The sequence below is a fragment of the Halichoeres trimaculatus genome, unplaced genomic scaffold (assembly GCF_033239565.1).
Source record: "Halichoeres trimaculatus isolate MK-OKI-2021-1 unplaced genomic scaffold, fHalTri1.1 fHalTri1_scaffold_5, whole genome shotgun sequence".
Classification (NCBI taxonomy): Eukaryota; Metazoa; Chordata; class Actinopteri; order Labriformes; family Labridae; genus Halichoeres; species Halichoeres trimaculatus.
The window spans coordinates 20,467,470-20,484,711 of NW_027437183.1; the positions used below are offsets into that span (position 1 = coordinate 20,467,470).

Sequence of the window (17,242 nt, forward strand, 5' to 3'; positions counted from 1 at the left end):
CATCCACATCAACTGGTTGCTGATTGAGTTTAATTGTATGAACACGCGCAGCTCTACTGTTGGCTTTTAATCATTTTTTTTTCTGTTGAAAGTCAAAGTTCAGCTAAGTTCCCTCTCATTCTCGAGAATTAGCAGAAAAGGGTCCTGTTGTTAGTTCTTTTGCTAAAACCTGACAGCTTGGTAACATTCAGGTCCCTCTGTTCTCTGTGCCACTGTGGTGATCAGCCAAATCTGATTGTTTTGTTCCACTGACCGTATAAAGAACCAAGGATTGCCTGAAAGACTGTTAATCTAAGGAGGCTTCTTGTTGAGAAACATACAGCTAAGAGGTAATTTGACTTTAATTCAGATCAGTTTATTAGAGGTTTTAGGTAAAGAGCCTAAACATAAGGTTCAGCAGTCTGACGACTGAAACACCCACTCCATGTGTAGGGACATCAGTTGTTGCTCGTTTCCAACATGCTGTGCAATATTTGGAAAAACAAAAAGCCAAACTCTGAATTAATTTTCCCTTCTTCAAAATTTACTGCTACATGGAAAGAAACATGGATGTATACCACCTAGAAAATGTGTTTATATAGAAATTGTAAGCAATTAAAACATTTATAACTTAATATTTTTGGATCTTTGAGTAGCTTTTCTGCTTTCAAATTCAAACCGCCAACCTCCTACTTTCAACCTGCTAAGTTCAGCCCTCTGAAAGGTAACCTTGAAACTTTTGTAACCACATGAAAAAGAAGTGAGGCAAGAGGAGAAAGTGCAGGTTGGTGTTATGCATTACTTTATAAAACAAACTAAGTCGTCTGATTTTTACAGCACTTCCAAGCATGAACACACTGTTTGACACTCTGTCCTGACCCACAGAAGCAGACACTGCATGTACAGCAGCCAGTTCAGTGTGTGTTAAAATGAGGGGCTGCCCTAGATATTTATTAAGGCATTTACCCCAATACAGTGTTGATTGAAGGTTTAGGGATTTAAGGAATGAAAGTAAGAGCCTGCAGGTGGATTTTGGGAGGTGGTGGGGCTGAAAGTCTGAGTGCAGCTCAGGTGCAGGGCAGCAGTGAAAGGCAGAAACCAGATTCGTCCTGATTCTCATAGATAGACAGAACGTCTAACTGAAGGATACCTTTCAAGTGATGGTGAGAGTGAGGCAAATGTGAATGTAGAGCATCTCGGGTTGTCTGCTTGAACTAGCTCTGGAGCATCGCTCCATTTCAGCTTTAAGAAAAAATAAATAAAAACACTATAAAATATTGACAGGGTAAGACCACCAGCAGCCTTACTTCCTAATCACAGTCCCCAAATCCCTAAGGTCTTCCAGTCTCAGCTTCCTTGAGTGTTTTAACCTGCCAAAGCTCCTATTTTTGGCATTACTTTGATGTTTAGGTTCAGTCTTATTGTCTGTTTTTCAGAGAGAAGGCAGCATCTTCAGCCAATATATATATATATATATATATATATATATATATATATATATATATAATTGTACAATCAAATTTCTAGTGTGATTTCTGAACACACATACATTTTTTCGTGAACAAATCTATCGTCGTCCATAAAAATTGTAGATAAAAATAAAAAAATAATCATTTTTGCAAAATTTGAACTTCAAAATGGAGGAACACAAATGGCAATGTGATGATGTGTATCATGGAAATGCTACCAATACCAGCAGTCTTTAAAAAAAGATTTTTGTTGTACGCTCTATTGTGTATTTTTTACAAACTCTTCACTGCAATGAAAAAGTACTCTAAGAAATGGTGAATCTGTGAAATGCTGGTGTAACTCCCCAGATCTTAAATTCAAAAGAGAATGATCCATCTGTGTTCTCTGGTTTTAAATCTGAAGCTAATCAAAAATAAATTCGTAAATTGTAGCCCTGGCGCTAAACTGTGCAAACTTTTGGTCATCCATGCTTATTTATTTGCTCACAAACTTAATCCCCGAGTAAAACAACCCCTTCAGTGGTTCTGTTAAAGCTCAGTCTAACTCTGGGACTTGACAAAATACTGGATAGAGGATTGGATGTGGCCTTGAGTACTTGGAGTGCTACATGTTTCTGATCAGTATGGTGGTGGTTTGAAGATGTTGATTTCCTGCAAACTTTGTCTCAGTCTAAAAGGAACAGATATTAAGATTGATGAGGAATGATTCATAATGTGTTCTGATTAGAGAGAAACAAAGAGCACGCGGAGCTGCCTTAAGTTTTCATAATCACAGTCAGCACTGAGCTCTGAGAGAACTGCTGAATAAATGAAGTAGAGATGAGTTATATAAAGTTATTCCCAGTGTTCTGCCAGCAGTGCAGTAATGACTCTGTCGTAATTATCGTGTGCTCCATATGGAGGAGAACAAATGACAGGAGGAATAAATGCATTTTTATGACATTTTATGAAGAAACTTCAAGCAGGCAGGTAGACTGGCAGTCAATTACCGTCCCCCTGAGAAGCTGAGAGGCTGCACAGCTTCACTTATATATTAATTAAACTTTTCTCTTTTGTTGAGATGCAAATGGCTGTCAAAGTTTTAGACTGAAAAAGGAAAGTTTCACATTAGTTTTTGAGTTACAAGCAGCCTCAGTCACAGTAACTACAGTCAGTGTATTAAACTAATCAACACTCAGAACACTTAGAGGTACCAGGTGTAAAGTAAGTGAACTCGCACAGAAATAAACCTCCATAGATGTTTCCACAGCAAAGATTGATCTCTCCTGTGTCTCAAACAGCACGGCTCCAAAATGTCAATAATCCAATGTGTGTGATAGTCCAACAGAAAGAACTATTAGTTAGGCATTGATTTTTTGAGCTGCATGGCACATGTCATGAATAGTACAGGTTGCTCTCACAATTTTTCCTTGAAATCATGTTCAGGGTGGGGTGCTAAAATGCATTTGGGTCTATTAGATGTAACAGATCTGACAAATCATTATCACTGTCAGAGAATCCAGAGGAACACCATGTTAAAACTTAATATTTGATCAACTTAGTAGTCTCTAAAGTCTCTCATGGCTAAAGCTACCCTCTGTAAAGGTTGTGAGATACATCAATTAAGGCATTAGCAAGTTACCCCAATAAAAAAGCTTAGTTTATAATGAAATAGAAACCACCAGACCACAGGTAGGGAGCATTTAACTGCTGAGTTTTGACATTTTCTTCTGCAATGTGGGCAGGTAATGTTTGTATAACACAATACAATCAAAAGTGTATCTTAGTGTATCCAAGCCCAGACTGATGAAGGACTCCTGTTATAAGAAAACACAGATCAACAACACCACCTTGGGACTTTTACCCAAATAGCGCTAAATATCCTTGTTAGTTCCTCGCTGCTTAAGAGAAGGTTTCACCGTTAAGAAGAACACCATACATCTACCAAGTCATGTTAGAAATATAAATACAATCTTTATTTTTATTGGCAAACAAAAACTTAAAAATGGAACATCTTTTTAATTTAATTCATCAATGAATATAAATATGCAAACAGTAACACTCTAGGGGTTGCACAATGCAAGCAGGACCCTGCCCCAAACTTGACATTGGTTTATTTGGTCAGACCTTTAAACAAGATAATAGAAATGCACACGAGGAAAACAAGAAAAGACCTGACCTGTAACCTGTGCAGCGATAGCAGCGTCACCCTACACAAATTGTTACTGAGCGAACCCTCACATAATGAGAACAAAAAAGTAGCTTTAACCAAAACTAAGGGTCAAAAAGAAACACTGTTGTAATAGAAGACCCAAACGATAACAAATGTAAAGCTCAACCAAGGTGACATAAAAATAAATGAATTGAAAAATTACAAAAGGAACAAGAAAAAGACAAGGCAACAATGGCAGGCTGTAATAAAAACAATATGATAAGATGATATGATATGCTAAAACAGAAAAAAGAAACCCCTACAGCAGAATTACTTTAAGGTTGACACCCTCAAACCACGTACTGTTAGCACATCTGGCTCCACCTAGAAGTACTCAACAGGCGAGGGTTGATTGGGGCATAACCAGCTAATCCACCGGTTACATCAGCACCATCTGCTAACCTCTGATCTTAGAATTCAAAACCATTGCTAAGGAGCTAAAAACTGCAGTTTATGATATTTTAGCTAATCAGGGGTGTGGCTAACAACCCACATTACACCACCTCTTTTCCTCCTGATAGGCTGAGCCACCTTTTCCAATATGGTGACTCCTGTTGTAGGCTTCTGATCACGACTTAAGAAACCAGTGGGTGATGTCATGGAGACTGTGCTCATGTATTAACAGCACAGCATAAATGATGTATGGTAAGTGTGGGAACTCCTCTGACTCGCGACTCCAGATTCCTGGCAGTCCTGCTACGTACCAGGCTGAAGACACAAAGTGTGAGCTGATGGATGAGAGCACAGGCAGTGAAAGTTTAATGAAACACAGGCAGAATGGACACAGTTCAGTGTGACACAACGTACCACCCCTCTTTGTGTTTTTACATTGGTATACTGGTCACAACGGTGTGAAGAATGCAGCCCGCTTTTTAGAAGAGAAAAAAATTATAGCTAGCAGTGTGTCTGAAATGTTTCATGGAATAACACAAAAACAGCATGGAGAGTAAAAAAAAGGAGAAATTAAACTTACCACTCTGGGCATAAATTTAGACATTGAATGCTGGTGAAAATGAATGAATGATGCACTTCCTTTAAGTAAAACAACACATTTTGTACCCCTTGCAAAACTTTATGCAAATGTAAGAGCCTGAAAGCAACAGAGAGAGTTATCTATTCAGGTGAGAGTCTGAGCAGAAACATCAGGACGCAATTTTGTACATTTGTGTTTTAGAATGCAGCAAACTGCTGTGTCTCCAGCTTTTCCAAAAGATCAATACACCTCATGAATGAGCTGTTCCTTCAGCACACGGTGCAAAGCTCTTTCAGTTATGTTCAAAATTATACCCCAGCACAGTTTCACATCTACTGCTATCTGTTTGCGGCCAGGCTGTTTTCATCATGCACAGTGAAAAGCTGAGAACAGTGGAGATGAACTCTGTTTGACCTCAGACTGCCACTGCTGCTCTCATCTAGGGTGTCTATATGTCGCTGCAGGATGACTTTCTTCTCCGTCTGTCAGATACGTCAGCTGTCTGACAGTTTGCAGCATGGTATTGAATCTGTGTGACCACAGTGCTACCTTTCATCATTTCTGTGTGGGGTTCTTTCCTCTAGTGCTTCATCTCCTCTGCCTTATGACAAAACCGTTCTTCAATTCATGTCAAGGGTCTTCCAGTGGGATGAAATCAGGGGATGTGTGATTGAGTCTGCGTCGAGTAAACTCCCAACACAAGCTGCACAAAGCACAAACAGGACCTTGAACCCCCTACGTTTTCCTGTCACAAGTAGCATTGGGTCTGTGCATCTCTGTAATGGTCAATGTGCCACAGCCTGGTTCCCTGTCAGGGTTGTGTTCAGGGGTTGGCCTGTGTGGTCTGGACCTTCCCTTAAATTTGGTTTGCTATCCCATAAATCCCAAACTGGTCCTGATTCAAAAATGATTGGCTTTTTGTCTGATCAGAGGTGAGACTTCAGTTCAGACAAAGTTTTGTTGACTGTGTTGCAGTTGTCTGGCTGTAGCTCTTGTGTAACAATTGTGCTCTTGTAGTAGTTGGAGTGCAGTGATTCAACCATCACATCACTGACAAATCCATTAAACAGGAGTCTTGACTCACAAAACAGGATATCTCCTGAAATTCCTTAACATCAAACACGACTTTGGCGTCCACAAACATGGAGGACCTATGGATGGTAGATGCTAGATGTCGCCAACTACTTAGCTACCTGGTGCATCCTCTGGTTGCATTTCCTGTTCAACTCCTCTGTGTTTGTGAATTATTTTACAGAACATGTTGCATCAACACTTGTGTTGTTACCAAGGCAAGTTGTTTCTGTGATTCTGACCTCCATAAAATTTTTTGTGTTGTGTTCACAATTGTCACCATGGCTATTGGGCTTCCTCCCTTGGTCAGCTTGTTTCCTGATTGGCTGTCATTCATGTCACATGATAATCTACAGAGCACATTTCTAGCTTTGCTTGGAGTTCCTTCCACATCGCAGGGCATCAGATCATAAATACATGAATTTATATGAGGGCAGTCCAGATGACCCTCACCTAATCTGATCGGGGTACTAAAAACACTTACACTAATGTAACAATTAGTAACACTATCACACATACCCAGTAAAATACTTCTCATCACAATTTACTGAAGTACAATAACACAAGGCAAAGTGAAGCACTCTTCTTTTATTCTTCTGTATACAACGTCTCATAAAACAAGACAAAAATGTGTTATTGGCAGACCCTTTGAAAGGGTTTTAAAATTAGTCAAAAATCAGCATGAAAAATCCCAAAAAGACAAAAAATGGAGATGGGAACTTTTTCTCCAGTCCATCCATTCCTTGTATACATGAGTTTTGTCCAGTAAAGGCTATAACAATAACAACAACAATAAAAATGATAATGGTAATAATGTTAATAATAAAAAATGATAAAAAATATTTTCCTCCTTAATCACTAATGTCAGGTAATTTTCTCCTGACCTGCTAAAAAAAAAACATAGACAGGAGCAGGGAAACACACCTACCTTCGTTAACAACAGTGAGCAGCCTGTAGCTAACCAAGGACCCACGCAACTCATACCACAGCAACACATGAAAATCACATGGCCACAATCTGGTGGGTGCAAATCACCTGATGTTAGTGTTTTAGGGTTATTAACCCTCTAACTGTGAACAATCTGGCAAAATGATCTTTAGAAAACTTTTGTCTGAAGGGGGGAATTGTCCCTAAAAGACCTGGTTATCAGCGTCAGAAGTATGAACACACCCCTTCTTCTTCTTCTTCTTCTTCTTCTTCTTCTTCTCCTCCTTCTTCTTCTTCTTCAAACATATCAGCCAACCCAGCCTGACTTTTTTCAACACCTTACATGACATTACCACTAGCTTCTACCAGCATAGCTAGCCTTCAGGGTTGATACACCAGGGACCAGATAATACGTCCTCACAGAGTCCAGGAAGTCCTGGATTTATCTGCATTTCCACAGGTTTCATTTGGAGAATTAGCCTTTGATGAGCCTTGACTGGTAACGTTTCCTAAACATTGATTCAATCACACACACAGTAATAATCTGAGAAAGCCCATTCTTTCTTGGTTTCAGTTTTTGTCAGGAAAATTGCCAAGTACAGTTGGTTTAAAGCCCGAACCAGCCCCTGTCTGTCATTAGCATCAGCTGCAGCAGCATCCTCACAGTTTATAGATTGTAATGTGTAATGGCGCTGATGGAAACCTGTTTACTGCTGTTAATAGCTTTTATGCTTTTTATGGTTCATGTTTTCTGCAGCCCTGTGAAGCTTATCACACAAATGGTCCAGCTGCAATTAACTAACTGCGTGTACAGAGACAATTAAATTAAATTAGCAATTACATTACCACTACATCAAAGAGCGCTGTGTTAAGTGCTCTCTCTTAATAATGCAGACTGCAGCTTTATAAAAGGTCAGGGACAAATGGACTTCACAAAACGCAGCCCTGAGGGCCTGTGTGTATGTGAGGGGGTGAATAAGAAGAGAAAGATTAAAACAATCTTATTTGGTATTTAGATTTTATTGACTTCCTATAATATGAGAATACATAAAGGCACATTCCCTAACTGTAGAAGGCCTCACAGCTCGGCTTAAGAAGGCTCTCATTTACATTTTGATAACTAAAAAAATAAAGCGGCAGAAACACATTTAGCTTTTAATGGAGCAGAGTTTCAGTGTCCTTAAATTCAATGTTGGTACAATGATTTCACAACCAGAGCGTAAAATGGGATTTGTCATTAGAAAAGACTTCCTCAGCATTGCTGTTGTTTACTGAATTATCTGTGTTATGTATTTTACTTTAAAGGAAAAATGTTACAGTGTGCACAGTTTTGCTAAATTATTCACTTAATCTAGCGTTATTAATAAGATGCAACGCTTTGTTAACATGCATCAGTGTTTTGTAACCCAGCCTCCCTTATGTTGTTGTGACCTTTATGCATTAGGCTGGTGTGTGCATGTCAGACTCACCATGCCTTTCCATGATGACCCTGTTAAAATCCCTTTTTTGGTTACAGGATATTTTATGGTGCATGGTCTCTGAAGCCCCTTGAGGAACTCTTTGATTGGGGATGGTGGACTGCACAAATAGGATTTTTACTCGACCTGACTTGATTGTTCTAGCTAGCAGCCTGCTGTCCTGTTTTTCCTCCATATCATCAGATTTTTTTGGATTCTCTCTCATCAAAGAATGTTGTATCAGCACTGATGATCGTCAAAGGCAGAGTTGATTTCTCGCTGATGTCTCTTGTTGTTAAATCAAAAAAAGTAATGTAGCTGGCGAAGCCTCTCCTTCCTTTCCCTTTTTGTATAATTAGTACTTCTTCATAACACATACTCTTAAATGAAATAAATAACGGTTAGGCAGGAATAAAATATTCTCTGTTGTGTTATGTCTTTCTACTTTGTTTGAGATTGCTAAAATTCAAACAAGCTGTGGATAAATTACTGGGGTGAGGTAATTTTGTAGTAGCAGGTCTGAGGTCTATATCAGTTAATTGGCCTTAGCCCCTTCTCATCTATTGGAATAAGGGGCAGCTGGAATTAAAGACCAAAAGGTCTCAGGTAGGATTTGGTTTAAGTTAACAATGTTTCTACATTTACAAATTACTTATCCTCCATATCAAGTCCAAAGTGTTAGTTAGATCTTGATCCACCATGAAATGGGAGAGAAACCATGGAGTCATCTGCAAAAGAGCATCATTTTCATGTTATAGTTTTGTCTATGGTTTTGCCTTTGGGGAGCTCTAAAAGTCATGGTGAAACCTTAGACTGAACAATACAGGGACATGTTTGTAATGTCACCCATTTCTTTCTGATGCAGATCTTTGCAGCCCATAGCCCATTGAGATGCTGAACTCGGCCTACCTTTGTCCCAGTTTGGGTGAGGTAAAGAGGCTTTATCCTCTTTGCAGACAGGTACAGGGTGCCCACCTGTTAGTCAATGTGGACATGCCCTTATATGGGCAAAACTCTTAAGTTTATAACTTCAAAATGACAAGTTCTGAAAAATTCAACCTCCACTCAGTACAGATAGTGATAGTTTTTGAACTGGACCATAAAATGTTTATTTTTGCCGCAGGATTTTTGAAAGAGCAAGTATGTGGTTTCTGGTCTTTCTGCATCCAGCTTTAAGTTGACACTCGAGGAACTTCATATTTTTAGACCAGAGGTTGACGCTTAAGTGAAACATCCTGAAAAAATGAAGCCGATACAGAGGAGGGGAAACAGTGCAGTTCCTTCAGCGTCCAATTAAGGCAGTGTGTAAACAACAACAAAAGAAGAAGATATAATTTACTGATCCCCCTAGGGGAAATCCAAATTGTTTCACTGAATGAATCATACCATACACACACACACTTACACAGCACTTTTCACACAGAAACATGCACTGATGAAGAGTGCAGTGTGAAGGAGGTGTACTATCAGCCCCCACCCTGAGTAGTTGGGGGTACGGTGCCTTGTTCAAGGGCACCTCGACAGTGCCAGGAAACTATGCTGACACTTCTCCAGCTACCAGCTCAATTTCTTTCTTTTTTTTTTTTTTTCCATGCTGAGACTTGAACTCGCAACCTTCTACTTGCCAAGCCAAGTCCCAGTGGACTGAGCCATCCTTAAGAATCCTCACCAGGTCCCATGTCAAAGTGCCAGACATTACAGCATAAACTTGCAGCGTGATTTTAGTTTGACATACTGCATGGGAGGAGGAAGGTTGTTTTTTAACATGATGTAAAGGCACTGAGTTGTTCATAAATGGTGGGCATGTTGTCGCTTTTGCCAGCTGGTAATATTTTGACCTTACTAACTCCAAGTGTACCTGCTTGTTTTGTTCAGCACATGCAGGCTGGTTCAGGATTTCTTTGTGATTGTGTCCACAGGAACACTAGGCTACATTAAAATAGTAGTCTGAGAGGTCCAAAAAAAACCACCAGCTCTTAGCATTTAAAAGTTTGCAACTCCACCACAACTGCCCAGGACGCTGCGCTCTATGTTACATCCAGCAAGTTGTACGTGAAAGTTGTACACTTCACTTTATAAAATGTAAAATTAAACTGTTTGGTCTCCATCATGCATACATGCTTATTATACAAACACATAATCAGAGTCATCGTACTGCAGGATAATGACAGTGATGATAAAACTCTTACAGTTGGCTCAAAGACAGTCTCTCCAGGACTCCCAGAGGTAGCTCCCAGAGCTCAACGTGTATGTAAGAAGCTACGACAGCTCAATTTATTCAGTCACGCAGCTTTTATTCTCACTTCCTAACACCCACAGTCACCAAAACTGGCTTAATATGGTGTTTTACTCCCTGGATATAGCATTTAGTGGTTTCATGCAGTTTACTTAGTGTAAGATTTATATAACACCATACTGTGAGTATAATTATGAGAAATTATGTAGTTTGAGATGATTACAGCCTCACAGTGCTTTTATCAGCTCTGTGGGTGTGAAGTGAAAGCAATGTGCAGTGAACTTCTGGCATATTAAAGAATAAAAATGACTTAAATATAGATATTTGACTCCTTTGCAACCTTCTTCAAAGCCTCAGTGTGAGTTTTTAACATAACATGCATGTAAAAGGAAAAAAAAAGTTTCTTCTAACTAATGACACTTGAATCCTGGTGTGATACAAAGAAACAAAAAGCTGTTTCATAAGCGTAGTTAGCTGTGAGGTGTCTGACCTTCTAGAAATGGTGGTTGAGGAACTATTGATCTTAAATTTGCTTTTAGTGCTGGGCAGACTGCTAACTGCAATTACACATATACACATTTTCAATTATCCATGAGTGCTGCAAAAGCACTTAACACAGACATCCTCTCCCAGTCATACATACACACACATACTATCGATTTTAAAACAGGAAACCAGGATAAAGAAACCAAAGAAAGGCGGCATTACACAGAGCTTAACATGGCACAAAAGGTGATGGGTGGACTCAGCAAGGACTAAAGACTTACCCTTAAATAGGTTTTGCACTTCTAGCCACAGAAACACACCAACCATGAAGGCTATTGTGGAAAAGCAGCACTTGTCATGGGCAGCAGCAAAGCAGGCAAAGCCCACTCCAAAGCAGTAATGGATTTTTTAGGCCCAGGTCACTGTGGATCATCAGCAGTGATGATGAAGGGTCAGCCAGTCAATGGAGGCGTTTAAGCCGGGGTCAGCCCCAGAGAACTACTCCACCAACGATACAGCCGGGGCAATTAAGTGTCTCAACATGAGAGAGAATGAAAGAGAAGTGATGCTTTTATTAACATACAATTAAACACAAGCTTTCATCTGCTCTGAAGCCTCACACTAACATGGAAATTGGGGGCAAATGGGACTTTGGGGATTGTTTGAATGTCCCTCGTTTTCATAAAAGGCTTTTGTACTCGAACATTCCCTGCTGTAAAAATGCTGTGTGTGCAGCTCACTCTGATTAGCTGACAAATGTTAGGTCTATTTAAATGCTGTCTTATTATTATTATTCCCTATTTAGATCAAGCTGAGGGACAGGACTTGGCAACAACACCACAAAATGAAGAGTAGTTACTGAAAGGCAGTGGTAGACAAAGTACACAGCTTCATTACTCAGGTCACAGTATAGATTATTCAAATATTACTTCAGTAAAAGTAAAAGTTTCTCAAATTATTAATTTAATTGAAGTCTGGAGTGCTTGGTTGTTTTTTTTTTTTTTTTTTTCAAAGCTTCTGTATTCAAATGACTTTTTTTGTTTTAAATCTGAGTGCTGTATTTTCAAAATACACAAGTGCTGTCATAAATACATTGGTACAATATCTGCTATATTATTTCATGTCAGAGGCATAATCTAGAAGCAAATAACTTATCATGAATTTTTTGTCTGCAATAAATCAAATGTTAAGCATCATGCCTTCACATGCTTCATCGGGTTTTATTATTACCCTGCAGTTCAGAAGATGTTATGATCATGAGTTTACCCAGTAAGAGGCGCAGCTGAGCTGACTGGCATAATGGTAGCCGTTAATGGGGCAGCTCAAACCCGGCCCTCAGAGAGCCCTACCAGAAACAGATGGGTGACGATACCGAGACTACTTCCATATTTTGTACATAGGCAGTGTATTTTTGTAGCAGTGATAAAGTTTTTTGAGTGCTAAACACAGTGAACATTGAACACAATGCAATTCATTCTTCATTTTGACAACTTAAAAAAGTCTTATACTGAATTAAACAAATACAGTTTGCTGTTTTGGGGATGAAATGTCAGAATAGCGAAGAAAATTGATCAGCAGGCTTTAGATTCACAATTGTGAAAAATAAGAGCATTGACAGAAATGTAATGGTGTCAAAAGTCTTTTTTTTCCACAATAAATGGGACTCAATAACAGATACTCTAATAATATGCTAAAATACAGCACTAAAGTAAATTTACTTTGATACCATCACTGCCAAAGGGGACTAAAAAGCAAATTGAGGTATAAAAATGAAAAAAAAAGTCACCAAAGCAACAACCATAAAACTTAGTCGTTTGACTTCGAAAGTCTTTGAAGTGACAAAATCCAACAATTAATCCATCCTTTCAGGGAGAACTGTATTTGTAGCTAGAACTTGTAGCTTTTCAGTTATCCAAAACATGATTCGCTGATTCCTACCATTGTTTCATGAGTGACACATTCCGTGACTTTCCCTTTTCCCATCACTTTTTTAAGAGATATTCATCCCACAACAGGGAAATTTAAAGTGCTTCAAAAACAAAGTGATTATTTTCAGACAGTTCTACTGAAATTGTCAAAAGTGTCCACCACAGCACCAACTTTGGCGGAGGGATAGTCTCCAGAAAATGCTGTATTTACCTACAAAGGGCTCAGGCCGTTCTGGTGCCTGAGGTAAGACTATGTTTTTTGGGACACAAAGCTCATTAAAGGGAAATTTCTGATCATAAATTGGTGAGAGAAGTCAAGAAATTGCTCTCATTACATTGGAAAACAGTTTCCCTGCTACGGATTATCATTTTATATGTCACAGGGCAACATACTATCCTAAACCCTTATGAAATCATTTGTTTTTAATTTAGCTGTCTATAATTTGCAGCAGTATATGTGGCCACCATGGGACTTCTAATAGACAGTTCAGACCTCAACCTCAGGGTGTCATGGTGGTTCTTACACAGGATGATTAAAAAACCCGGCATGAAAAAGTAAGTCTTGAGAAGAAGTCATTTTCACCACTTCTGCCTCACACTGGAGTACACTGCAAGAATCTTGACATGCAGATTGTCTAACAACATGTTAACATGTTGAAATATTTTTTTTCTGATCTTGTCAGGTGAATGTGGCTAATATTAGATCTAATAAGATGATAATTACAAAAAATATGACAAAAACACTTAGCTCCAGTTAGGGATGGGTACCTTTCACATTTGAAACAATACCGTGCCGATGCCCAGTGTCTGGCAATCAGTATCAGTAATCAGTGGTACCAATTTTCCATACTTTTGTGTATTTTTATGTTGTAATAAATATGAATTTTTTTAAATAATAAAATCTCAAAGATTTTTAATTTGGCATATTTACTTCTCATTATATAAACCTGCAACGGTGTGTTCATGTTCAGCATGGAAAATCACGTACACTTCTTTTCCTTCACAGTCACAAGGATGTGTTTAGGCACCAAAACACAGTACCATTTGATTTTACGTGAATCAGTACTCAGTACTGAAATTATTTCTTTTAATTTATTGATTTATTTTTCTTTTACTGTGATAAAGCTGTATAGATTTTAATAACCAAGCTCTGATCAACTAGATTTTTTCTAGTGAAACTTGAATCAGTAGCAACACAAATAAGAACACTGAGAATTACTGGAACAAGCATCATTACACAAAACTGCCAACAACCTTGGGTGTGTTTCCCTGGGACTCACGTTTATTCCTCCACAACAGAGCGGAGTGTATATCTTCAAAAAAGCTTCAAAAGCCTCCGTGTTTCCATTCTCTCCTGCTTAAATACTTGTTATGAAAGAACTGCACTGAAGGAGGAGAGTGTTTGAACATTAGAGGTTGTGTTGTGTTGTTATTGTCAGTGTCCTTGCTCCAGTCTAACAAGAAAACAGGCTTTATTTATTTATTTATTTATTTAGTATCCCACTGCAGCATCCCTGTAAGTACGTCAGTTAGCCTTAAGGCTTATTTTCACAAGTAGCCCCCTTCAGGTTAGAGCAGAGTTCACAAAAATAGAAGACTGATAGAAACAACACATCCTGATAGCTTTGAAATTATAAACAACATACAGAAATAAAAAGGGGCATTCAATACAGTTCTCCTGCTCCGGACTTGAGGAGAAAAGACTTGTGCAGACGTCTCCTCCTCCAACACCTTGCAGGGGGTGTCGTTGTGGGTTCAGTGAGAAGTTAATGGATCAGAGCATCTGTTACGCATTGTGGCGATCATCATTAAGAGCCTGTGGGTGGTGGAGGATCAGCAGTTTGTACGGCTGGAAGGACATTACCATATGCTGTGGCATTGTGATGGCAGTGTAACTCCTGGGCCACTTCCCCACAGCATGGCACAGATTAGCACATTTACACGCTGAAAGATGTTTTTCACACAGACTTTTATGACTCATGATATTTTCTGCACTGTAAGAAATGACTTTTACCAACATGTGACTGGCCTGCCACCGTTTACTCACCCAGAGACTCTCCCTGAGACATCTCCGAGTATACAATCAATCAATACCTCAGGCTTGACTGATGCTTCTTCAAGAAGATATGTATTCACCGTCTGGCTGCGTGCATCACTCTCTGCCACGCGCACAGCACGCATGCTATGGGAGGCTTCTAGATGTCATATGAAATCTCTAAGGACTTCTCTTTTATGAGCAGACAGTTGACTCACTGAGCCTCTTAAAGCACACTCTTTCATTTACCTCTGCAGATAAATGAGCAACAGGAACATCTGCAGAATGAAAGATTTTTGTGTAGTGGTCCTGCTGCGTAGATTGGATTCACTCTGTTTTGAGTGATTTTGTCTCTTTCCTGAGCTGCAGTATTGAGATTTGTGTTTCCATCCCTAGGTGAAGCAGAAAGCAGGTGGCAGTTATGGAAATGATGCCTCTAAGGGATAAAAAATGTACATTTAGTCTGTTCTTCTCTCTCAGTCGAGGGAGAACATTCAGCTTCCTTAGGTTTTATAATGTGAAAAGATAAATAATGTGCACCTATGTAGGTGTTCAGATTTTAATTGCCTCAGGCTCAGGCATGAGTCTCTGTGCATGTCAAATATGAGTTTCACTGGGTAACAGAACAGTGAGTTAATGGAGGCTCTTTTCTCCTTGAAAATATGGAAAAACATCACAGCTCTGAACAAACTGTACAAAACAAACAGAGGCGTGAGTCGTGCTGCAGGGTTACAAAGACTTTCACTGGACTCTTTTTCTGTTCCTCCAAAAGAAGTCAGATGTTGCAAGAAACACGAGCGGTGAGGCAATCAGACTCCCAGGACACATTAACCATCACCAACATCCTTCACATTTCACTGAGCAGCGCTGGAGTAAACACTGACCTTCAGCACTTGCAGCACAGTGTTTTTCAGCAAGGACCACCCTTATTTATTTAACATCAACTTTTGGTTTGACTCCAGAATTAAGTCAAACTTTTGGCTTCTCCAAAACTTATTTATGTCCAGAAGCTCTGGAGAAATTCTTGTGAATGTAGAACTGTGAAAGTTAAGACCTGTGGTGGTAATCTAAAAGCAGCAATTAAGCATAGCGCTTCAACCTTTCCTGCGGAAAAATTCATGAAGGAGCAGTGTGAAATAAGGCTTCATGCTCCCATACTTTAGGCCCTGTTTACACAAGGTTTCATCTGGAAATGCACAGTGAAAAAAGTCTGAAACGCTGAGGCACTGAAAATGCTGCAGTATGCATGCCAGGCCTGTAGGTGGGGATAGTGTTATGGTTGCCCTCTGCTGAAAAAGAGGTGGGCTGATCATCTGGCTTATACATTGAATGTGTCTTTGCTTATTGCAGAAGTTGTGCACCAGATGCACATTTTGTTACAAGGTAGGCAGCAGATGCAACAGAACAAGCACAAAACAGTGTTTCGGGAATGTTACTGTTGTTACCATCTGGTTGCCACGTTGTTACCAAGTGGCGGCATCAGGTTATCAGCAAAAAAATTTACTTCTACAGCTTTAAAAAGAATATTTACAACCTGGTTCAAAAAGTGGCTCACTATCGGCACACACTGTACGAGGGATGAATTTCACTCAGCGGTTTTGAAGATATTAGGATCACCTGATTGTTCAATCAGTGACTGAGCTCAGCTCACATGACTACAGTCTATGGTTTCCTCTGAAAACACTGGCTTGCTGTTTTTACGGCAACAGTGGCTGTGGCGTTTCAGAAGTTCTACTCTGGAGGCCGCTTTCAAAAGTTTCCATTTCAGGTCGGCTGAAACACTCACAATACTTTGGGGTTTTATCCTCGAACCATTATCATGCAAACAGCCCCCCAGAGACCAACACCAAGATGAGGCCTCAAATAAAAGAGGTTGTTTCAGTGGCACCTACATCCTTTTTTCCCCTCTGCTGCTAAAGAGGAGCTAAGAGAAGGCGTTCTTGTATAAATCCACATTTGATTGAAACATGCTTCCTCTCTCCTTCTGCTGTCTAGGTTTGGCAGTGCGGAGGGAGTATGGAAGTCCTGCCGTGTGCCAGAGTGGCCCACATCGAGCGCACCAAGAAGCCCTACAACAATGACATAGATTACTACGCTAAGCGCAATGCCCTGCGGGCGGCTGAGGTGTGGATGGATGAATACAAATCCCACGTCTACATGGCCTGGAACATTCCCATGAATGTAAGTTTTTCTCTGTCTTGGAGCGCTCTCCCCGCCCTGGATCCCTCAGCTCCCCATGCCCGCCTCTCTCTTCCCCTCTCACTTGTTCATTCAGACATGCAGCCTCGCTCTCAAGAGACATGAGTCAATAGAAATTCAAAATTCAGATTTCATCCCGGTTGACCTTCACACTGGCAGCGGAGGAAAGGCAGAGCAAGGGAGCAGAGGAGTCTGGCTCCAAATAGATGAGAGAGGAGCTCCATATCTAATCAGTCTATTTTCATACACATCACTTTAGCTTAATTGCTTTCAGGGGTCTTTCAAGATGGG

At 39.8% G+C, this 17,242-nt stretch overlaps 1 protein-coding gene across 1 annotated transcript in view; it reads left to right on the forward strand.

Moving 5' to 3' along the window:
- Positions 1–17,242, forward strand: part of galnt9 (polypeptide N-acetylgalactosaminyltransferase 9) — a 146,705-nt gene that overhangs the window by 112,181 nt on the left and 17,282 nt on the right. The window contains exon 7 of the mRNA XM_074670057.1: positions 16,748–16,933. Within this exon, the coding sequence (XP_074526158.1) occupies positions 16,748–16,933 (186 nt within the window). The remainder of the gene's footprint in view (positions 1–16,747; positions 16,934–17,242) is intronic.